This window comes from Chiloscyllium punctatum, chromosome 4, assembly GCF_047496795.1.
Source record: "Chiloscyllium punctatum isolate Juve2018m chromosome 4, sChiPun1.3, whole genome shotgun sequence".
Lineage (NCBI taxonomy): Eukaryota > Metazoa > Chordata > Chondrichthyes > Orectolobiformes > Hemiscylliidae > Chiloscyllium > Chiloscyllium punctatum.
Genome location: NC_092742.1, coordinates 17,715,191 through 17,739,789, shown reverse-complemented (window position 1 = coordinate 17,739,789; position 24,599 = coordinate 17,715,191). Strand labels below are relative to the sequence as shown.

The 24,599-nt window shown below is 39.9% G+C and overlaps 2 protein-coding genes across 3 annotated transcripts in view; one reads left to right on the top strand and one right to left on the bottom strand.

The window, feature by feature from the left end:
* Positions 1-39: 39 nt before the first annotated feature.
* Positions 40-11,923, top strand: slirp (SRA stem-loop interacting RNA binding protein). Of its 2 annotated transcripts, none has more exons than XM_072568157.1 (4): positions 40-206; positions 1,082-1,141; positions 7,034-7,092; positions 11,062-11,149. In XM_072568157.1, coding segments are annotated over exons 1-4 (288 nt in total). In that variant the 3' UTR covers positions 11,064-11,149. The 2 variants fall into 2 exon arrangements, with proteins under 2 accessions (XP_072424258.1, XP_072424257.1); XM_072568156.1 differs by lacking the exon at positions 1,082-1,141 and adding an exon at positions 11,797-11,923 and having other exon boundaries at positions 56-206; positions 11,062-11,169.
* Positions 11,516-24,599, bottom strand: part of snw1 (SNW domain containing 1) — a 26,330-nt gene continuing 13,246 nt past the window's right edge. Inside the window, exons 6-14 of the mRNA XM_072568153.1 lie at positions 22,351-22,455; positions 21,965-22,034; positions 20,288-20,353; positions 18,472-18,588; positions 18,205-18,346; positions 17,406-17,502; positions 16,506-16,623; positions 13,738-13,901; positions 11,516-12,358 (exon numbers count right to left, since the gene is read on the bottom strand). Coding sequence (XP_072424254.1) covers positions 12,154-12,358; positions 13,738-13,901; positions 16,506-16,623; positions 17,406-17,502; positions 18,205-18,346; positions 18,472-18,588; positions 20,288-20,353; positions 21,965-22,034; positions 22,351-22,455 — 1,084 coding nt within the window. The 3' untranslated portion in view covers positions 11,516-12,153. The remainder of the gene's footprint in view (positions 12,359-13,737; positions 13,902-16,505; positions 16,624-17,405; positions 17,503-18,204; positions 18,347-18,471; positions 18,589-20,287; positions 20,354-21,964; positions 22,035-22,350; positions 22,456-24,599) is intronic.

Genomic DNA, 24,599 nt, shown 5'->3' with positions numbered 1-24,599 from the left:
ACGGCCCCCGCCCCATCTTGAAATTGAGTTATATTCAACATGCAGCTGACTTCAGAAACTTTAATCATTCAGCTTATTTTTTTAACACCGACGAGGGGAGGTCGAAGGTCAGCGCGCGGGCCCGGGCGGCCGTTACAAGATGGCGGCTCCTTTGCGAAAGAGTTTGGAGATTTTCGTGTCGCGGATTCCCTGGTCTCTGTCAAGCAGTGAGTGATAAATACTGCTTTCACCCTCCCCGCGTTGGTCGCGACTGTGGGCGGAAGCTCTTTAATGGGGGGTAGATTTGAAGCAGCTGTTTTGGTGGTTTCCAACAACCAGTTCTGAGGAAGGGTCACTGGAATCGACAGGTTGACGCTCTCTCTGTGCAGGTGTTACCAAATCCTTCTCCAGCAATTTCACGTCTTTGTTTCAGATATCTACCATCCGCCGTTTTACTGTGGTGGTTCCCAGTCTGGGTTGGTTCAAAGAATCATTAGAATTAGGGGCAGGAGGGTTTGGGCCTCCGTACCATGCGATAAGATCGTGTTTGATCTGATTGTGGCCTGAATTCCATTTATTTGCCCGCCTCTGTTTCCACCCAAAAATAAACCTTTAACTCTCTTGTTGATTGAAAATTTGTCTGGCTCAGCTTTGGATATTTTCAGTGACCCAATTTTATCGTTCTCTATGGAAGAGTTCCAAACGCCAGTGACCTTCTGAAACATGAAATTCCTCTTTATTTCCGTCTTAAATGGGAGAACCCATAATTTGAAACTGTCCATTAAATTCTCGATTTCCCCATGATGGGGGACATCCTCTCAGTGCCAACTGTTTAAAGGCTTGTCTGATCTTTGTAAGTTCTAATAAGAAACATTGATTAGTTATGTATTTCTCATTTACATATTAGTATTCTATCCTCGAGCTGAATGGTTCTGGTGTCTGAGTTCATTTTAACACTGATTATTCTGTTGCAATATTTCTGTTAGGTTATTTTCCTGAGGTTTCACACACAAGGTGCAATTTGTGCTCACCAACTTCTGCACACAGTTACAGTTTATTAAAGCTTGTACAAGCTAAGTGATATCTTTAACACTCTTTGCAGGTGTGCAAAGTTCAGTCAAGAGGTCCTGAACAAAGGAAACAACATGTCCCCTTTAGACAGGTCAGTTGGTAATTCTCACAGGTACTCTGGCCACCCTGGCATAATGACATGTTGCCCCACTTACAATGATAGGATTAATGACCATAGAGTTGGTCATAGAGCATGGAAACAGACCCTTTGGTCAGATAATGTAAATGCCCTAATCCTGGGGAATCTTCTGTAATTGATTTCCTGACTCAGTGATTCCCCAAGACAATGTAGATGTGATACGTCCTAGCTTCTGGGGACGATCACACAAATGAATTTGATTGGCTGGTGAATGGCAATGAAAGCATTTCAGAATGGAAGGGATTGAATGAGTTTAATTTGATATTAGCAGTAAAATAGTAGTGAATGGCTGCCTAAATGAAGTGTGAGTTACAATGGATAGTCATCCACATTCCTGCATGCTGTCTGTCTGTGAGACAGAATGTTGCTTCCCCCCCCGAATGTTCAGCTTCTTGGAGCAAGTCAGTGCAGTTTAACCCTTTAACATTACATTAATGTCCAGAGAGATAGAACAATGTAATCTTTTAACATTACCTTACTAGAATAGAAGCTTGCTGTAGACACATTTGGTTTCAGGTTTCCTACATTGTGAATGAATTTACTTTTCGAAAGCAATTTTGGCTGTAAATACTTTGGGATTTGGATGATAAGTTAGAAAGTCTGCAGATGACACCAAAATTGATGCTATAGTGGACAGTGAACAAGGTCAGCAAAGATTACAAAGGGATCTTGATCGATTGGGCCAACAGGCTGAGAAGTGCCGATGGATTTTAATTTGGAAAAATTAGGTACTGTATTTTGGTAAGACTTGTACAGTAAATGGTAGGATCCTAGGTAGTGTTGTCGAATGGAGTCCCGGGGTAGTTCTTTGAAAGCTGTGCCACAGGTAAATAGGGCACATTAAGAAGATATTTAGCCTGCTTGACTTATTTCTCAGAGCATTGAATACAGCATTTGGGATGTCATGTTGAGGTTGTACAGGATGTAGGTGAGGCCACAGTTTGCAGTACTGTGTACAGTTCTGGTTGCCGTGCTATAAGAAGGATATTACTAAATTGCAGAGGGTTCAGAAGAGGATGTTTCTGGGACTGGAGGATTTATCTTAAGGATAGGCTGGGACTTTTTTCACTGGAGCGTAGGAGGTTGGGGTGACCTTCTTGGCGTTTATAAAATCATGAAGGGGAGAGATGAGGTGAATAGAAAAGGTGTTTCCTTAGGGTGGGGAAGTTCAAACCTAGGGACATAGTTTTAAAGTGAGACAAGAAATATTTAAGAGACCTGAGGGGTAAACTTTTCACACAGGGTGGTTTGTATGTGGAATGAATTGCCAAAAGTGGTGGCAGATACAGGTATACATTTTTAATAATATTCAAATGACATTTGGACAGGTACATGTGTTATGAAGATGTGGGTGTACTGTACCTTTTGAGAGTTAAAAGCTGGTAGAGCTACCTGATAGCACCAAGTATTCTTAATAAGGTAACAATGTAACACTTGGTCAGAAGCTAAATTAGCTGGTTGCCTGGAAATGAGACACAATGTTCAAATTTGGCCAATCAGTTTAAATTATACTCCGAAAAATATCACACTCCAATCCAGTTTGAATTTAGTATATTGTCAATCTTAAAAGCCAATGACACAATCCGATGCTTTGGGGGGTGGGTATAAGACTGGGGGAAAATTGAACAGTTGAGAGGAGAACTGCCCAGCTACAAGCATGTAAAAAAACTGCCTGAAACATAGCTCTCAAAAGTATCTTAATCGATCAGTAACCTGTGAAGCAGGATCCCTAAAAAGAAGACTCTGGGAGATCCAAATAGAACTGAAAGCTGCCTAGTTTTGCGATAAGTTTTGTTTTGTAAATCTTAATTGGGAGTTTTATTGGACTAGGGGGAAGGTAAACATTAGGTTAGAGGATGGAGTTGTAAATAGTTGTTAGTTAACTATTCTGTGCTCGTCCTCTCAAATTTTTACAGATTACCACATGAAATAAATCTCTTCTGTGTTTCTGGTTTAAAGCAGGAGAGTAACACATGATTAGGAAAGGTTTTGAGGGTTATGGGCTAGATGCAGGCAAGTGGGACTACCGATAGTTTAGGAAACTTGGTTAGCATGGACGAGTTGGACTGAAGGGTTTATTTCAATGCTGAATGAATGCTGACTTTATAACTAGTTATCATCAGGCTTGAGATGCTTTTTATTGCAGAGTAAGAAGGTTGAAAATGTTAAACAAAAACAAATTGCAGCAGGTGACTGAAGTGTCAGTGGGGGGGCATTTTGTGGCCAGCAGCCATAATTCTATTAGTTTTAAAAGTGATGGAAAAGGATAGACCAGATCTAAAAGTTGAAATTCTAAATTGAAGGGAAGCTAATTTTGACGGTATTAGACTTTTAAAAGCTGATTGCGGGCAGATGTTCGCAGTAAAGGGATGGCTGGAAAATGGGAAGCCTTCAGAATTGAGATAACGAGAGTCCAGTATATTCCTGTTAGGATGAAAAGAGAGGCTGGGATGTGTAGGGAATGCTGGATGACTAGAGAAATTGAGGGTTTGGTTAAGAAAAAGAAGGAAGCATATGTCAGGTATAGACAGGATAGATAGAGAGAATCCTTAGAGTATAAAGGCAGTAGGAGTATACTTAAGAGGGAAATCAGGAGGGCAAAAAGGGGACACAAGATAGCTTTGGCAAATAAGGTTAAGGATAATCAAAAGGGATTTTATAAATCTATTAAGGACAAAAGGGTAACTCGGGAGAGAAGATCAGCAAGGTCGCCTTTGTGTGGAGCCACAGGAGATAGGTGAGATACTAAACGAGTATTTTGCATCAGTGTTTACTGTGGAGGAGGACATGGAAGAATATAGAATGTAGGGAGATAGATGGTGACATCTTGAAAAATGTCCATATTACAGAGGAGGAAGTTGTTGTGGTTCTGTTCGCTGAGCTGGGAATTTGTCTTGCAAACATTTCGTCCCCTGTCTAGGTGACATCCTCAGTGCTTGGGAGCTTCCTGTGAAGCGCTTCTGTGCTGTTTCCTCCGGCATTTATAGGGCCTGTCTCTGCCGCTTCCGGTTGTCAGTTCGAGCTGTCCACTGTAGTGGCCGGTATATTGGGTCCAGGTCGATGTGTTTGTTGATGTGTCAACAAACACATCGACCTGGACCCAATATACCGGCCACTACAGTGGACAGCTCGAACTGACAACCGGAAGTGGCAGAGACAGGCCACTATAAATGCCGGAGGAAACAGCACAGAAGCGCTTCACAGGAGGCTCCCAAGCACTGAGGATGTCACCTAGACAGGGGACGAAACGTTTGCAAGACAAATTCCCAGCTCGGCGAACAGAACCACAACAACGAGCACCCGAGCTACAAATCTTCTACCAAACTTTGAAGAGGAGGAATTGCTTGATGTCTTGAAACGCGTAAAAGTGGATAAATCCCCAGGACCTGATCAGGTGTGTCCTAGAACTCTGTGGGAAGATAGGGAAGTGACTGCTGGGTTCCTTGCTGAGATACTTGCATCATCGATAGTCACAGGTGAGATGCTGGAAGACTGGAGGTTGGCAAACATGGTGTCAATATTTAAGAAAGGTGGTAATGACGAGTCTGGGAACTATCAACCGATGAACCTTACAACGGTGGTGGGCAAGTTGTTGTAGGGAATCCTGAGGGGCAGGATGTACATGTATTTCGAAAGGCAAGGATTGATTAGGGATAGTCAACAAGGCTTTGTGCATGGGAAATCATGTCTCACAAACTTGATTGAGATCTTTGAAGAAGTAACAAAGAGGATTGATAAGGGCAAAGCGATAGATGTGATCTGTATGGACTTCATCAAGGCGTTTGACAAGGTTCCCAATGGGAAACTGGTTGGCAAGGTTAGAGCTCATGGAATACAGGAAGAACTAGACACATGGATACAGAACTGGCTCAAAGGTAGAAGACAGAGGGTGGTGGTGGAGGGTTGGTTTTCAGACTGGAAGCCTGTGACCAGTGGAGTGCCACAAGGATCAGTGACGCGTCCACTACTTCTCATCATTTTATATTATTGATTTGGATGTGAGCATAAGAGGCATAGTTAGTAAGTTTGCAGATGACACCAAAATTGGAGGTGTAGTGGACAGCGAAGAAGGTTACCTTAGATTACAGTGGGATCTTGATCAGATAGGCCAGTGGGCTGAGGAGTGGCAGATGGAGTTTAATTCAGATAAATACGAGGTGCTGCATTTTGGGAAAGCAAATCTTAGCGGGACTTATACACTTAGGGTCCTAGGGAGTATGGCTGAACAAAGAGACCTTGGACTGCAGGTTTTAGCTCCTTAAAAGTGGAGTCGCAGGGAGAAAGGATAGTGAAGAGGCGTTTAGTATGCTTTCCTTTATTGGTCAGAGTATTGAGTATAGGAGTTGAGAAGTCATGTTGTGGCTGTACAGGATATTGGTTAGGCCATGTTTGGAATATTGAGTGCACTTGTCTCCTTCCTATCGGAAGGATGTTGTGAAACTTGAAAGGGTTTAGAAAAGACTTAGAAGGATGTAGGCAGGGTTGGAGGATTTGACCCATAGGGAGAGGGGTAGGGGAGTCGAGATTTAGAGGGTGAGAGGGGATGGATATGAGAAAGATCGGAGGGGCAACTTTTTCATGCAGAGGTTGGTATGTGTATGGAATGAGCTGCCAGAGGAAGTGGTGGAGGCTAGTACAATTGCGCCATTTAAAAGGCATCTGGAGGGATATGGGCTGGTTGCTGGCAAGTGGGACTGGATTAGGTTGGTATGCATGAGTTGGACCGAAGGGTCTGTTTCTGTGTTGTTCGTCTCTCTGACTCTTAAAAAGCTCAGCAGATCTGACAGCTTGCAATGCAGAGGAATTGGTGTTAACATTTTGGATTGAGTGACTCTTCCTCAGAACTCAGCACTTGAAAATGTTGATGTTCACAGGGATCTGACTAAACTCAAGAACATAATATTGCATATAGCTACAGTGAGCATTTGCCAAGTCAAATATTGGTGTCCACTACAAGGGGATTGGAATACAAGACAAAGAAGTCTTGCTATATTTTTACAAAGCTTTGGTAAAGCCATACCTGGTACTGTGTGAAACTGTGGTCTGCAGTTTTAAAGGATGGACTGATACATGGCTTTGAGGCAGCGAAATCGACGTTTCTGGCAAAAGCCCTTCATCAGGAATAAAGCTTTATTCCTGATGAAGGGCTTTTGCCAGAAACGTCGATTTCGCTGCTCGTTGGATGCTGCCTGAACTGCTGTGCTCTTCCCGCACCATTAATCCAGTATTTGCTTTCCAGCATCTGCAGTCATTGTTTTTACCTCGATGGCTTTGAGGCAGTCTAGCAAAAGTTCACTAGGTTCAACAACCTCTGAGAGGCTGAGTAAATTGTGTACGTGCTGTCTGGACTTTAGAAGATAGGGTACAGCATTGAAACATCCGAGTATTTTGAAGGAACATGATAGAAACTGGCTAAGGAATCGAGAAAATAGGGATTTAACCTTAGTCTTAAGTGATTCATCTCTTATGCTAAGGTAAAGGGAAAAAAATCTATCTGACGGTTTTGAATGCCCTAAAGTTGAATACCCTCAAAGATCGAATACTTTGATTTTTAATCTTTGAGTATTAGTTGATATAAAATGCACTAGCAAAATGGCATTAAAGCAGAAGATCAGCCATGATCATACTGAATGACAGTCCTTAGGATCATGCTGTCCACTCCTTCCACTTACTGTTCTGAAGAAGGGTCATTGGGACTGAAACGTTAACTCTGATTTCTCTCCACAGATGCTGCCAGACCTGCTGAACTTTTCCGACAATTTCTGTTTTTGTTGCTTTTTATTTACCATATTCTTCTTGAAATATGATTTATACAATATTAAGTGATTCTCTTTATTTTTGCAGAAGAAATCAAAGAATATTTTGGGCAGTTTGGACAAGTCAAGAAATGTCTTCTTCCATTTGTGAGTATTTGCTTGGCTGGATTAGAATTTTTGGTCTGCTCAAATGAATACAAGTTGAAGTTTGCTTTGCATTCCTAGACTAGATTTTTCAGTTTCTGTAATCAGTACTGTAGAGTCCTCAAATTCTTGATGCACTATTGAGGCATTTCATATTTGACAGGGTCCTGGACGAGAAGCTGGTCAGGCATGTTCCATAGAGCACTGCTTTTTATTTTCAGTATCTTACTTGCGAAAATGATCTTTTAATTTACATTAAAGGATATTTAATGGCTAACATGGATAAATGAGCAGGTGTAGTTTAATGTTGAAAATATGATTGTTTTTTGAAGATTATAGAAGGTAACACATCTTAAGTTGGAAAATTTCAGATATTAGTTTTTTTGGGATGGAGCTACAAGAGTCATTAACAGTGACATTAATGATCTTGACTTAGGTATGCAAGGTGCAGTTTCAAAATTTGCGATGACTAAGTACCATCCTGTGAACTGTGTGGAAGGTAGTCCTAAACTTCACTGGCATTGTCAGGGTGGTTGAAGGATCTGTCATGTTGCAAATTAAACTTAATGCAGAAAAATGTGAAGTGATAGGTTCATTCTCCTCATTTCTCCTTACTCCAAAAGGTTTGATTTTAAAGGGGAGGTACAAGAACAGAGAAACCTGCAGATATGTATGCACAGCAGTTGAAGTTGACGGGGCAGGTAGAGAAAGTGGTTTAAGAAGGCTTACAAATTCCTGGTTTTTATAAATAGAGGTATTGAGTATGAAAGCAATCAAGGTATGATTAACGTTTCATAAAACATTAATTTGGCCTCAAATGGAGTTTTGTGACCAATTTGGGGCATCCACTTTAGGAAGTTTCCAAAAAGATTTAGTAGCATGGTTCTGAGGATGAGAAATTTCTGTTATATGGATAGACTGGAGAATCTGGGGACTGTTTTCAATGAGTAGGTTGACAGGAAATTTATTAGAGACAGTCAAAATCATGAGGTTTGTACAGAGATGGGGAGAGAATATCAAGAACTGGGGGATTTCCATCTTAAGGTACTTTGCAAAAGAACCAGTGGTGACATGAATTTCCAAAAATGGAGCAAATGGTTCAGACCCAGAAGTTTCAAAATCGATTCATTGGTGATTTTCATGAGACTTTGCACCTGAAGAGAGAATTAGTAGGGCTGGAGAATTTAAACTGGCTGATTTCCTCCTTTTTTAGAAAGGCTGGTATGTACAGGAAAGATCAGTAGCCTTTTTCTACATGACATTCTGATGCTAAAACTTTGAATGATTCTGGAGAAGAAAGGGAATTATGGATCAAGCAATTGGAAGATTACTGGAGGGTGAGAACTTATTGTGAAGACAATTAAGAAATTGGGCTTTTTTATTCATTAAAGGTGAGAAAGTTGGACAATGATTTTGGCTGAGGTGTTCTAAGCTACGCAGGGTTACATTGACATTGTTTCATAAGAGCATTAGGCACAGGAATAGACTTTTCAACCTGCTCAATCATTCAGTACAATCTTGTCTATTCTTCAACCCTATGTTTTCCAAAATGGCCACAGGTCAAGGACAAATTTAAGATTATGAATTAGAAAACAAATCTGCACTATATTATATAAGTGAACACTACTTCATGATAGAGAATGTTACATAAAGCGAAGTATATTATTTGAGGAAAATGAGAAATGAATGTATGATTGTCATCCTCTCATGTACAATAATATCATTTGGAGAAAAACACTGGAGCAATTTTGATATGCATGCTTTTGTGATCCTGTGCTCTCGCATTCAATGATTCTAGACATGGACGAGAGCTGGTGGTTATGTTCTGGTAATCTAGAGATCTGGACACCCCATTCAATGACACACATTTGGAACCCTTTATCATATTTTACATGCTATTAATTAAATCTGAAATTTAAAAGATGACCATGGAACTATTGTATTGTCATAACTCATCTTGGTAACAAATGTCTTTTAGAGAAGGAAATCTACCATCTTTTACAAGGTCTGACCAATAGGTTTCTTCTCATTTTGCGAACCCATGGCAATATGGTTGATTCTTAACTAACCCTTGAAATAGCCATCCTATATTGTGAATAAACTTAAAGGAATCCAGCTACCATGAGGAGGCTTCTTAATGATTACATACCATGTATGTGGGAAGTGATTATACTAAAAGTAGGGGCAAGGTCTGAAGAAGGAGTTAGTTGTAGGCTAAAAATTGTGAATGAGAAATTGGAATGGAAGTCTCAATGAAAAGTGAATGATAAGATGCCAGTTACTCATCCTCTAGCTTGTTTGTGTAATTAAGCTTGACAGAGGCATAAAGGATTTAGCAGATGAACTGAGATGAAAACAAGGGATTAAGACTGCTGAAACTGAATTTATGGGGTGAATGGCACATCATGGTTGCGAAAGTGTTTTTTATCCTGAATTAGGAGGTAGCAAAATCAATGGTGAGAGTTATGGATTGTGTGGAGGAAGTTGAAGGTGATGGGTTGGTTATTTAAGCTGCATGTCACGTAAGTAGTCTGGTGCACATCAAGAGGAGCTGGTGAAGTATCACTAAGTGTAACAAATGCACATTAGACTGGCTACATGTGAATATAGGAAAACTTCAGATTGAATGGTTAGACCATAAGACATAGGAGTGGAAGTAAGGTCATTCGGCCCATCGAGTCCACGCCGCCATTCAATCATGGCTGATGGGCATTTCAACTCCACTTACCCGCATTCTCCCCGTAGCCCTTAATTCCTCGAGACAACAAGAATCTATCAATCTCTGCCTTGAAGACATTTAGCGTCCTGGCCTCCACTGCACTCTGCGGCAATGAATTCCACAGGCCCACCACTCTCTGGCTGAAGAAATGTCTCCGCATTTCTGTTTTGAATTGACCCCCTCTAATTTTAAGGCTGTGTCCACGGGTCTTAGTCTCCTCACCTAACGGAAACCATTTCCTAGCATCCACCCTTTCCAAGCCATGCATTATCTTGTATGTCTCTGTTAAGTCTCCCCTTAATCTTCTAAACTCCAATGAATACAATCCCAAGATCCTCAGCAGTTCCTCATATGTTAGACCAACCATTCCAGGGATCATCCGTGTGAATCTCCGCTGGACATGTTCCAGTATGTCCTTCCTGAGGTGTGGGGACCAAAACTGGACACAGTACTCCAAATGGGGCCTAACCAGAGCTTTATAAAGTCTCAGTAGCACAACGGTGCTTTTATATTCCAACCCTCTTGAGATAATTGACAACGTTGCATTCGCTTTCTTAATCACAGACTCAACCTGCATGTTGACCTTTTGAGAATCCTCGACTAGCACTCCCAGATCCCTTTGTACTTTGGTTTTATGAATTTTCTCACCATTTAGAAAGTAGTCTATGCTTTTATTCTTTTTTCCAAAGTGTAAGACCTCGCATTTGTTCACGTTGAATTCCATCCGCCATTTCCTGGACCACTCTCCCAAACTATCTAGATCCTTCTGTAGCCTCCCCACTTCCTCAGTACTACCTGCCTGTCCACCTAACTTCGTATCATCTGCAAACTTTGCTAGAATGCCCCCAGTCCCTTCATCCAGATCATTAATATATAATGCGAACAGCTGTGGACCCAACACTGAACCCTATGGGACACCGCTTGTCACCGGCTGCCATTCCGAAAAAGATCCTTTTATCCCAACTCTCTGCCTTCTGTCAGACAGCCAATCCTCAATCCATCCCAGTGGCTCACCTCGAACACCATGGGCCCTCACCTTGCTCAGCAACCTCCTGTGTGGCACCTTATCAAAGGCCTTTTGGAAGTCTAGATAGACCACATCCACTGGGTTTCCCTGGTCTAACCTACTTGTCACCTCTTCAAAGAATTTAGGGAAGGGTTATTGTTATTACCAAAAGTGAATTTCACTGTACATGTATGTGAAATGTTCTTGAAATTTGTAAAGTTCAGCACTATGGAACTTGATATTGCAGGACAAAGAAACTGGATTTCACAAAGGATTCTGCTGGGTTGGCTTCAATACAGAAGAAGGATTTCAGAATGCACTGCAGAAAGAACCACATGTCATAGAAGGGGCAAAGGTAGTTTCAGAACACTGATTTATTTGTACTCCAATTAATGGATTTACAAAAATTTTTCTATTTATACAGATTCTTTAAAAAAAGTTACTTTTAAACCTGGTGCCATTTTCAGGTTCTGGCAAGTTTCAGGGTGTAATTTTTTTTGTTGGTTTGAAGTATCTGGAACCACAATATTTAGTGTGAAAATTAACAAGATTTAAAAAGGAATGCAGTATTAATCATCCGAGGTTGGGCAGAAGTAGAGAATGCTTTACTGGATTAACTGCTGTACAAGTTGTGTATGTGCTCAGTGTTAATTAAGTCAAATGAAAACATCATCGTCCCTGATAGCAAAAAAAATCAAATGCACAAGAAAGATTTGCTTTATTTTAAAAGTAAACAGAAGTGCTACCAAACAGTGGCACTAGCCAGTAACGTATGATACAAAGGCCAATTTTATCCAACAGCTTGAGTGCTAACTGCTTCCTAATCACCTGGTTAGTATTGTGGACTGTGCAGATAAGGTAACTTAAACTTGAGTTCTAAAGCGACAATTTACAGCAATACATTCCATGGGGATAATGTTGGTATTGCATTAAAGCAGGAATTGAAATTGGATAACTCATTAAAAATTTATTCTCTTCACAGCTTCAAGTTCAGAGAAACAGAAAATTGCCTCAAGGACGCAGACAAAATAACAAACTCACTGAATCAGCAAGTTGACAAGTTCAAGGTGTTTGTCCAAATTTAAATTAAAGATGGTGACTTAAAAGACTTCTGCGACTTATGTTGTTTATTTATAAATCTTGCTTTGTAGACGTAGGATGTTTATTCTAGCTTTTCAATTAGAAAAAGTGTGGCCAAACAGAATTTTACTTTACAGACATGTCAATAAAACGCCCAGCAGAGAACTCTATCATCATATTCCATTGTTGTTGGTTGAGAAACAACTATCAAGGATATTGGTTTGAATTAGGCTGCAACAGGCTGTACTTCAGAGTCCAGCTATTCCTTTCTTCGCTTCTTTCCCTCATGTTCATATTCTTTTGAGCGACCACTTTCAGGCCTCTTTGAACCACCACCATGTTGCTTGGCTTCCTCCAAGAACTTATCCAGACCAAAGGGATCTTCTTCATCTTTCTCAAACTGAACAGGGCCTTCACGACGCTGCCTGCGGTCTGTGCCAGAGAATTCTCTGTCTGGAACAAACCTAAGGAAGAACAACAGTTGAACTGGATAAAACAACAAATACTGCCATGCTAAATTACCATAGTGTTCAGGAATGCATGGTGGGTTAGCTACAGGAAATGCAGGGTTTGGGGGCGGGGGGGGAGCGGTCATAGAATTAGAGGTATACAGCACAGAAACAGACCCTTCGGTCCAACCGGCCATGCCGACCAGGTTTTATCCAATCCCACTTGCCAGCACTTTCCCTCCAAACCTTTCGTGTTCGTACACCCATCCAGATGCCTTTTAAATGTTGCAATTATACTTGCCTCCACCACTTTCTCTGACAGCTCATTCCATACACTTACCACCCTCTGCCTGAAAAAGTTGCCTCTTGGGTCTCATATCTTTCCCCTCTCACCCTAAACATATGCCCTCCAGTTCTGGAGTCCCTGACCCCAGGGAAAAGACTGTCTTATTTATCCTATCCGTGCCCCTCACGATTTTGCAAACAGAGTGTCATTGCTCAGCTTCCGACACTCCAGGGAAAACAGCCCCAGTCTATTCAAACTCTCCCTATGGGTCAAATCCTCCAACCCTGGCAACATCAAGTTTCACAACATCCTTCCGATAGGCAGGAGACCAGGTTTGCATGCAATATCCCAAAAGTTGCCTATGCAGTGTCCTGTGCAGCTGCAACACAATCTCCCAACTCTAATACTCTGACCAATAAACGAAAGCATACCAAACGCCTTCTTCACTATCCCATCTTCCTGCAACTCTACTTTCAAGGAGCTATGAACCTGCACTCCAATGTCTCTTTGTTTAGCAACACTCCCTGGGACCTTATACACTTAGCACTAAGTCCTGCTGAGATTTGCTTTCCCAACATGCACTCTCTCAGTGTGGACTTGTTGGGCTGAATGGCCTGTTTCCACAGTAAGGATTCTGTAAGAAAAACATTCAACAGACAGACTTACCATTCAGTCATGACCCTTTCGTACACATTAATGCAACTAAAGAATCCTCAATGACCATCATTTGAGTTCACCTATATCCCAGAAATATTAGTATATCTTATTGCAGAAAATATTCAGCTAAAACCCTTATTGTCTCTTTCCTTGATGTCTTATTTGAAAGCTCCAACTCGAGGGGTGAAGGTTAACCAACTCAAGAAAACAATCATTCCTAAAAACAGATCGGTTTACAAAATTTCTACTACAAGTTATGAACCAGTAGCCAAAGGCTGGAGACAGACATTGACTTCTACAAGTATTGTGTTGAAGTATTTAGCCTGTTGCTTAATATTGTTCTGGAACCAGACAGTGGCAGGTGAGATTAAAAGAATCACACTGATCTTAAATGGAACTAAAATAGATACAAACACATTCTTGTACTAAATCATTAAGAAAACAAACTCACCGACTATTTTTCATAAGTGTGTCCAAATCATCACCGTAAGTGTCTTTATCAGCATTCTTGTTTGGTCTGTACACATTTTGGGCCATTTCCTTGCCAGTTCTCCAGGGCTGATCATAAACATTGTAAAGCTCATCCTCTCCTCCAGCAAAGCCACTGTCCATCCCCTGGCAACATAAAACAAAACTTGATCCAAAAGAAATTTCTCAGTGGTACTAACCAAACATTAGAAATGAAGACGTTGCTGGTTTGCTTGAATCATGTTAACTTAAGAATGCAGTTTTGGGTTTACATGATTTCAGTAATTTCTATTAGATACAATTTGAACCTGAAAACCAAATGGATTTTTAATAAGGCCATTCTTAGTCTTACGAGATTTAACTAACATGTACAGTAGATAAGTACTTGACCTCAGCACTAGAAAATCAAATGGTCTTAAGACCAGTCATTCCATTCTTAGAGTACATGCATATGGACTCTATGAATCTTCTATAGTCATGTTCTATAAAGCTTTTTACTACCTTCAAATCTTTAATTGTATTTTTACTTATGGGATATAGGCATTGCTTGCTGGGCCAGCATTTAATACATATTCCAAGCTGTCCTTGAAGGTTGTGATGAGCTGTCTTTTTGAACTGTTATATCAATTTGATGTAGGTACACCCACCATGCTGTTAGGGCAGCAGTGCAGGATTTTGACCGAGCAACAGTGAAGCAGTGGCAACAGAATTCCAAGACATGAGAGTAAGTGGCAGAGAGCGGAATATGCAGTTGGTGGTGTTCCATGCATCCAATGTCCTTGTCCTTCTAGATCGCAGGGCTGTGGGTTTTGCAAGGTGCTGTTGTAGAAACTTTGGTAAAATTCTACTGTGCATTTGTAGATGGTGCACAATGCTGCTTCTATGCACCAATGGAATGAGTATCTGTGCTATTCTGAACAGGCTGCTTTGCCCTGGATGGTGTTAAACTTTGCGTATTATTGAAATTGTACTCCTTCAAAAGTCAGGAGTATTCCATTACATTTCTGATTTGTGCCTTGTAGGTGGTGAACAGGATCTGGGAAGCAGAAGGTGAGTTACCTTTGCAATGCCTAGCAACTGGCTTGCTTTTGTAGCCACTATGGCTAATGGCTAATTCAGTTGAGTTTCTGGTCAAAGGTAACCCCCCACCAGAATGTTGACAATGAGGGATTCAGCAATGATAATGGGTGATTCTCTCAATAGAAATGGTAATTACCTGGCACTTGTGTAGCACAAATATTAGTTGTTAGTCATTAGTCCAATCCTGGGTATGGTTCAGGTCTTGCTGCCATTGGACATGGACTGCTTCAGTATCAGAGTGTTGAATGGTACTACACATGCCCACTACTGTTCTAGTGATAGAGGGAAAGCCACTAATAAGGCAGCTGAAGATTACTGGGCCTCATTTACTCCTGCAGTAATAATCTAGAGCTAAGGTGGCTGACCAACAACTGCAACCATCTTCCTATGGACTAGGTATGACACCAATCACAGAAATTCCACCTGCCCCCAACCCCACTCCATTTCCCACTCCAGTGTTGTCGGAGTTCCTTGATGCCACATTCTAAAATACAGCCTTAAATGTTGAGGGCAAGTATACTCACTTCACCTCTAGATTTCAGCTCTTTTGTCCATATTTGAACCAAGACTGTATGACATCAGGAGCTAGGAGAAAGTGAGGACTGCAGATGCTGCAGACCAGAGTTGGGAGTGTGGTGCTGAAAAAGCACAGCAGCAGGAGTATCGGTGTTTCGGGCACAAGCCCTTCCTGATGAGGGCTCTCGACAGTGACATCAGGAGCTGAGTGGGGTAGCCTGGTGAAACCCAAACAGGGTGCCAGTAAGCAAATTATAGCTAAGCGAGGGCTGCTTTATAGCATTGTTGATGATGTTTTCCATCACTTGTAATAATTGACAGTAGGCTGGCAGGATGGTATTTAGTAAGATTGATGCAAATTTTTAACCACTGGACCAGCTTGGCTAGGGACATAAGACTTGTGCTCCAGAATCAGTTCAGAACTATTATTAGAATGTTGTCAGGGACCCATAGCCTTTGCAGTATCCAGTACCTTCAGCAGTTTCTTGATTACATGGATGAATATCTGTGATGCTGGAGACCCCCAGAGGAGACCAGACAGACACTTTGGCTGAGATCTTGTTGAAAATGCTTCAGCCTCATTTTTTTGCATTGATGTGCTAGGTTCCCCCATTATCAAGGATGGAATTGTTTGTACAGCCTTCTCCACCAGTGAAATGTTTAATTGTCCACCACCAATCATGACATGTTGTGAAAGGACTGCGAAACTTAAGATTGTATATGACGACTGTAGAACTGCTTAGCTCTATCATTGCTACTTTTGCTTTTTGGTATACAAGTAGTTCCATGTTGTAGCTTCACCAGTTTGACACTTCAATCTTAGGTATGTGCAGTAATGCTCCTCTTGCACTCTTCACAAAAATTTCAAGGAGAAAAAAAGTAAATTTTTAGAGAATTACAAATTTTGGCCTTTGCTGGGGCGATTACTGTGTACGACTCACAGGGGGAGAGGAGGTGGTGACCAGCTGGTGAGTGTTGGAGTAAGACTAAAGGTAACGAGTGCATGTCATATGATGTTAAACTGGAGCGAAACCTAGCCAACTGGGAAAACCTATTAAAGCACCAGCAAATTTTCCAGACAATCCCATGAAGAGGAATAAGACAGATATCTGCATAAACCACCGATATTCTTTTGTAACAACCACTTTAGTTTACCTTGTTCTGATTGAAGAGTCTTTGGTCATACTGTATTTCAGTTGATGCACGTGGATTTGGTACACCCAAGGCAATTAGTTCACTGATGTCTCGGTCCTGATCCCTTTGCAGTTTGGACCTGATATTTAAATAAGTAGAATGACTTATACAGCAGATTTAGTACACAAAATGGTGTTGCAGGTTAGAGGATTTTAGAAAGCTTCATTCTCCACAATTACAAAATTTCAGAAATATGCTAAACCTCACTTAACTAAAACATTATATCAGGCATATCTGAAATGATACCAGTTGGCTCAAAAGATGAACTTACATTGCTTCCAAAAGCCTTTACTTATGTCAGCCTGTGCTCAGTGGTAACACTGTCTACTCAAAGCCAGGGTGTTGTGGGTTCAAGGACCATTCTAGAGACTTAAGCACAAAAGCCATGCTGATATTTCAATGGAGCATTACCAGCATAGAGGTTTTTGTAAAAGAAGAATGTCTTTCACAAGTAGTACTGGGCTTATATGCTTAACAGGCTAAGATTCCACGTCAATATTTGAAAGAGAAAGGATTTTCTGATGCATAGTCAAATAATCATTTGTCAAAGATGAGCACCAAAACATTAACTTGTTACTTTTGTCAGTGCTGCATGTGGGGCCTTGCTGTGTTCAAGATGAATACTATATTTCACTACAAGCCTAGAAAATAGCAGTGAGTGCACTCCCTGCGTATAAACCCGCAGGATGTGAAAGGTACTATATAATTGTAAGTTTCTTTCTAGAAAAAAAAAGTGATAACCTCTAAGGTTTTGAGGTGAGAAACTCATGTTATTTTCTATAACATGCACTGATCCAATGCTCAAATAAGCAACATTTCTCAAAAATTCATCATAATTGTTATCTATTAGTTCTTAGGTACCTCTTATCTGGGGCAGCTCGAGCAAGATTGCGATCGTGCTGTCGTTCTTTTCGTCTTTCATGTCGAATTTCATCTCGCTCTCTTGTCTCATTTTCCTCTTTAGAAAACAAAACCAATACTTTTATGAATAAAATATAAAAAATGATTTTTGCTTAAACAAAAGGCGGCTATCCTTTGTCTTAGGCTACTGAAGGTCAGACTTTTGAAATAAATAGAAATGAAAACGTTTTGGATGTATTCTCCTTCAACGGGATGCAAATTAATGGTTTAAGGAAGTTTACAAATTAGAAATAAAACAAACCCCTTAAATGGCTCAGATTTGTTGCATCATGCAGTTATTTTCTGTTTGTGATGTCCTTAAGAACATAAATAAGAAGTCACATGGTCAACACCAAACCGAGATTATAACCTTATGGAGGCCAGAGCTTGAAAAGGTGGTAATAAACTGATTACATTGTCTGCACATACTGGTTTGAGTAACATTAGCTCGGGACAACAGATTGCCCAAGAGTGGCACTGGGAAACATGAAACTGAGCTGATTTTATTTTGGAAGTTGCATTTACATTTTCTTACAAAAACATATGCTCATTTAAGGATTTGAACTATAAAGGAAACATAGCTCATCAATACTGAATATGCAGTTGCCAACAATTTTGCAGAAAGCAGATTTAATAATCTACAACATCAGGGTGCTTTCTGCCCTCAAAAAAGTTTACTTGACAGTCTTTGAACTTAAAAGAATTAAAAGTTTGTGAAATGGAAGCACAATAAGATGGATGCAATACAAATGTCTCATACCTTTTTCTATATGAGTCTTGATACCAGCTCTCCTCTCCCTGGCAATCTGAGCCAATTCTCGGAGCTTCTCTTCCTTCTTCTCTTTCTCCTTTTGAGCCATTTTCCTTTCAACTTGTGCTCGCATCTCTACAGCTTCACGAGCCTGTGTACAGAACATAAGTCAGCTAGGAAATAGAATTGCTTCTAATGACCTCAATAGGTTAAGTATGGAGATCACACAAACTAGCTTATATCTCACAACATTTCAGAAGTTCAAAAAAAATTTACCTTTCTGTCTGCAATGTAAAGAGCCTCTGCAAGCTTAGCAAAGTTCTCGTTAATGTGAACCGTTTGAAGTCCTCGGCCATCAGCAGCCAGACGTTTGTCCAAAGGAATTGTATAGCCCTGGAACACACAAAGTGCACAATGCAGAGTTGTAAAAAAAAATGGTGCGTCCAGTACCTCAATCAGATAATTAAGGCAACACAAACCCTTTTTAATTAAAAAAAAAGGGAATGCAGATCCTAAAGGTCTGGCCAGCTAACTCAGTTCAGGAGTCTCAATTTTCAACTTTCACCTGTTATTTTAATGAGGCTTTCGATAAGGAGTTGTACAGTCTCATTTGGAAGTCTCCTTGCCTTTTGATCAGCAACGTAAACTTCACGAGTTAAGTCTTCTGGACTAGAGGGAGAAAAATCCTACCAATTCAAGAACTGACTGCTGTCCTCAGTCCAAATATACTACAAAGTTTTACACAGAAATTCAATGCTAAGAAATCAACAAAATACTGAATACAAGTATTAAGAGTTTATTGGAGTAGCTCTTCACTGAACGATAAAGCTTGTCAATATATTAGTCTAGGTGAATGAATTATTTTTGTTTAATTACGGATCAACCACTGAAGCCTTGGTTCAACATTTCAATTAAGTGCAATTTTCAACTTCCTTGATATGAGCTTGGAGTCACATTTCAGCAGATTCAGGAACATTTGTACAATCCTAACTGAACATAATGACAAGAACATTTACCCTAAGGGGATATTCTGTTGAGGATCTACCAGGTTGACAAATTTCCTGTAAGCAGAGATGCTGAGGACATCTAGCTCATTGAGAGAGGCCTTCCATGTGTGTACTTCAAGCACTGTATTTTGCTGAGATCAACTTAAATCAAAATCAATGATTGGTATAGTAAGAGGCAAATGTGGGATTAGGGTTAGTTCAGTGCAAGGCAGACTGAGAGGAGACTGATCTTTACTAAGTCCCACACTCCTGTTTCCTTCCTATAGGTGGTTAGCACTTCTTGATCCACATAACCAATCCTCATCTTTCAAACTGCATTACTATCTTTTGTGCTAAAAGTTTTTTTTTCCCTAGGGTACTCAAAGCTAAATATATATCACCAGTTCGGTTTTTAGAATGTCAATGGATTAAATTTTATCCAAATTAGCTAGTGATATTAAGGTCTCTGCAAATGCAAGTTCAACTTTCTTATGGCAGAACACACTCTTTAAGACATATCTTTTAATTGAGTCTCAATTAAATATATTTATTACTAACAGCATTTTTTTGCACTGAACTGAACAAGGTGAATTTTATTTTAGGGAAAGATGATGGTTTAGGGGTAATATGATTAGGTTAATAATCCAAAGACAAAGACTTTGGAAATATAGATTCAAATACCACCACAGCTGTTATAATTAAAAATTCAATTAATAGATATGGAATAGAAAGCAGATTTCAGTACCAGTATCATGAAACAATCATATAAACCATCGAGTTGACCAAAGCCCTTTAGGGAAGGAAATCTGCTGTCCTTGCCTGGTCTGGTCAAAATGGAATTCCAGACCTAGAGGAAGCTTGTTATCTCTTACATGTTCTCTGAAATGGTTCAGCAAGCCACTCAGTTCAAAGGCAATTAGAGATGAATAACAAACACTGACCTTTCCACCGATGCTGACATTTCATGAAACAAAGAACAAAATTACCAACCCATTTTTCATTGGGTTTATTGGCATATTTGAAGTGAAAATTGAATTATAATTAAGTTTACACCAGATACAAATACTTATAAGTAAATACAAAAAGGTGAGATTTTTTTTGTTTACCTTTGCGTTCTTCCAGTTTGATATGCATGGAGGAATCTTCCACTCTTGCTGTTCTTTCACAGTCATCTAAAACAGAGATCAAAATGCAGTATTAAAGGAAACAACAAGTTCAAACAAGGAATTTCACAGCAGAACTGACTTGATGAAATAAATATATTATTATGGCAGCTTAAGGGTTTTATCATTTAGAAAAGAAAAAAACAACGTTCTCAAATGCACATCACAAAGCATTTGTTCTGAATTATTTTTAATTTGCAACTACTTGAAAACTGTTGTTACGCAGGTAAATGTGTAACCAGCAAGATCTCAGAAACAGTTAACTAAATGACTCAGTTAAATGGTCAAGGTGAGAGAATTTAGAACACTCAGAGAAGTGCCACCTGTTTAAGCAGTAACATGTGATCCTTTGTTCTATGTAGCGAGGAGATGCCACTTTGGCTTCATTCAAGAAACCAGTGTATAGTAATGTCAGCCTGACACACCCTTAAGAGGCTCAGTATTTTGGTGTTAGGGTGACAAGCAGCCAGAGGTTACAGCACTGCAAATTGTTATTTGATCCACTTAATTTCCTTTGCCCACATCTTTTAGGTATTTTATTTTCATCCACTTGCCTGTTAAGAGCTAATATTGACTGTCTGTTCTAATGACAGCTGTGTTTTAAAATAATAAACTCCAGCCCATGTCTTTGATCTTTTGATCATCTTATGATGATCCAATTTAGTTGCTGGCCCATCAATTGTTATCTAGCATGTCTTACAACCATGCCTGTGAATGAGAGCCAGCTGCAATGATCAAAATAGGTTGCTGTTACACCTTAGAAAACAAGTGGACACATGTAATTCACTTGGATCACTCTTTTCATGATTTGGAAGGAGACAGATTGACAGAACAATAAGTTGAAAAATGGATTATGCAAATGTCTGGTGGTTCCAAGTCATTTTTAATGTAGTGAGTGATTGGCATCTGCAATGTACTGCCTGTGTGTGTGGATGAAGGTTGGTTCAATCATGTTATGCTAATGGGAATTAGACTTTTCTTAAAAGGTATAATGTGCAGCATTACAGGGAGCAGGCAGATGAGTGACACTGTGCATTTGAAGGGCCAATGCAAATACGATGGCTGTCCTGTGGTATGACTATGCTGTGACTATGAATATTTGACCCTCAATACCCCTCAGAGTGCACAGCAACATTCATATCTTTTAGATATTTGATTGTCTCAATAATTAGTATCTTTAATCCAGCCCCAGATTGCCCAAGAAAATCAAACATATTTTAAAAGTAAGGTTGTGAGTTGCTTTGCTGCACAGTATTTTGTTTCACCATTGAAGGTTTCAAGGCATTTTGGGCTGTTAGCAGTAATTGCTGATCTGATCTATCACTCCACATGTATTAGATTTGGCAAGTTTTACCTTTCTGGCAAAAGATAACACAGCAACTTTTAATTCATCTGCAGTAATCAAGTTTGAATGGCATCAATGTCATTAGTCTGATGCAAGGTTTAATTAATTACTCCCAGAGCTGTGGAGCCATCCAAATTTACTTTTCAATCAGGTTTCAATAAAGATATGACACAACAGCTGGATTGACTATTTTTGCTGTTGTGTTAAACTGCTGTAAAGTCCCAATGAAATCCTGGCAAGCACTATTATTTTGCATTAGTTGATTGTTGTCTTACCTTTCTGCTCGGAGAGTGCATGACAGGTGCAGGTGGTGATGGGGGACCTCGAGGAATCTTCTTGTTAATCCTAAACACAAATATGACAGAACAGCACTGGTCAGCAGTAACATGCCAAGCAGTAACAGAGGAATCAGAAACACAATACAGTTGCCAGTCGCAGCACTGGAAGGCAGTGCATAATAATTAGTGGATGTAAAACTGCCAAAGAAGCACACTGCCCAATGTCATGTCTGATCACATAGAAATGTCATGCTGGGACCCTTGAAAGTCAGCATACAGAGTTCATAGAATTCTGAGTTTTACATTTGCGGTTAAGAGACAGCAAAACCATTGTGAATCATCAAAAAAACTGCACCAATGAAAAGTCTCCTCTATTTACTTACTTGAATCGAGGTGGTTCCATTGGGTCCTTTTGCATTTCCACCATCCTGATAACTCTCTGTTTAGCCCCCGAGTTGAAAGCAACACCTTGTTGGGAAGGAGTATATCTGAGCACAACAAAGAAAGAAAAATGAAAAGGCTGTACAGATAACTCCTTCCTGCTCCTGTTCCATTAATCTTGATGTCGCCAATGATCATCTTGCTGTTCTCATACTTCTTACTTGCATGCTGCTCTCCGGTGAGCACAACGTAAGTGTAAAACCAGCTCTACTTTACTACTACCCCTCTCTCAAGCCCTCATTGTCACTGGTCTGTCACATTGCTTGTCTGACTCCAGTAATGGGCGAGTAGAGATCCTTTAGTCAAGTGTTACAAAAACTGAAGTAATTGCATTTGGCTTCTTGTCACACATCCCAATCTCTAGGTAACAATACGCTGATAACTCTGAGGCTGAAAAACATCTCTCTCAATTTGGGTGTCATTTTTAACCTTAAGATGAACTTAGACAATAAGTCTGTCCCAATTACCAAGTTCACTCATTTACAACTTTGTAACCTCAACCAGAACCCATCATCTCATCCTCTGCCAAAACCCTCATCCATGTCAGTTATCTTTGGATTTGACTATTTTAATGATTTCCTAGCCAGTATCTCCCAGCCTACATCAACTCAAGCTTACTGAAAATTCTGCTGCCTGAATCTTAACTCTGACTAACACCCCCTTCAGTCATCATACTTATGCTTGCTGACCTGGTAAGGTCCCAACTTCAAAATTCTCATTCTTTTCACTTGCCTCTCCCAATATTTATAACTTCACAAACTCTCTGTACTCTTCCAATCTTGACCAAAGAACATAAGAGACAAGAGGTTGAGTAGACCATGTGGTTCCCCAATGTTGTACCCCTACACAATACAATCACGGCAGATCTATTTGTCTCAACTCCACTTTTACACCTGTGGCCCTTGACTCTCTGAGAAACCACCAATCTGTCTATATCAGCCTTAAATATATTCAATGATGGCATATCCACAACGTTATAGGGTAAAAAAATTCCAAGTATTCACAATGTTTTGCATTAAAAACTTTTAATTACTTCACATTCCTCACTCTAATTAGCCCCTTTTGGTCACCCTGTTTCTGGTATGTAATTTATCTTCTATTCTAAAGACGAACACAAAATATTTGTTCAACGTCTCAGTCATTTCTTCAATCGTGATGATAATTTCTTCTGTCTCTGCCTCTAAGGGCCCACCAGTTATTTTAGCTTTGCTTCTTTTCTCCCCTTGCACAATCTCTTGCAACCCGTTTTCTATATATGTTATCAACTTTTTGGTTGCCCTTTGTTGGTTTCCAAAACATTATAAGCCTCATCTTTTATTTCAAAACTTTGTAAGCTAAGAATAGATCTATCTTGTTAAGAATTAAAAAAAAATGGAATGAATTCTTTTGAACATTTAACTAAATATTTTCCATTATTTATATTGCCATAATTTTGGTCTATTTAATCATTCAGTTTTAGCCACACCTCCTAATGCCTACATAACTGACTTTAGCAAAGATTATTGTTTGTGACTGGAGTATATAAATTCCAATGTTAATACAGTATTCAGTTATATTGTGATCCATTTTCTCACCCCCCCCAATCCCCAAACTCTCACATACCACCACCTCTTAGAACAAAGGAACATAATCTGTAAATTAGGGCTGGGTAATTTAGAATTGAAACTAGGACATGGATATGAAAATCTGCCATCCGTTTCCCCCCCAAAAAATGCAGGATACCAGGTCACTTACAATTTTCAAGATTCCAACTGTTAAATTTTTTATAGGTATCAAGTATTCAGACGGAGGGAACAAATTGAGGCAAGAGTCAGCCAGGATTAGCCAATGACACCAGAATTGAGAAAGGTGCTTCTTTTCTCATCATTATCCATTTGTTGCCTTAGAAGAACATGGACAGCTGATTGGCTATGTTGATGTTTTGGAGCCAACGTGAATATAGTGCACTAGAACATTTGAGCATTTGAAGTGTCAGTGGTCACAGTTACCAAGCTGACACTGCAGGAAGAATCTGCTGTGAGATGTATCCCTTCCTCCATTAGAGGGGAATACACTTAAGCTTCCACTCTATCACTTTCCAACTAATCTGAGGTCATTACAGCTATGCAATCAGATATCGCACCCAAGCACTGCAGAAGACAGATGCACAAACTACTTGGTCAGTGAGCTCACTCTTACAGCCAAAACAGAT

Excerpts from the sequence above, each read along its gene's own strand:
- slirp (XM_072568156.1), top strand. The coding sequence starts at position 140 with ATGGCGGCTCCTTTGCGAAAGAGTTTGGAGATTTTCGTGTCGCGGATT. Across the intron at positions 7,093-11,061 it reads AGAAATGTCTTCTTCCATTT|GACAAAGAAACTGGATTTCA; the intron begins GTGAGTATTTGC and ends TTGATATTGCAG. Across the intron at positions 11,170-11,796 it reads ATGTCATAGAAGGGGCAAAG|CTTCAAGTTCAGAGAAACAG; the intron begins GTAGTTTCAGAA and ends TTCTCTTCACAG.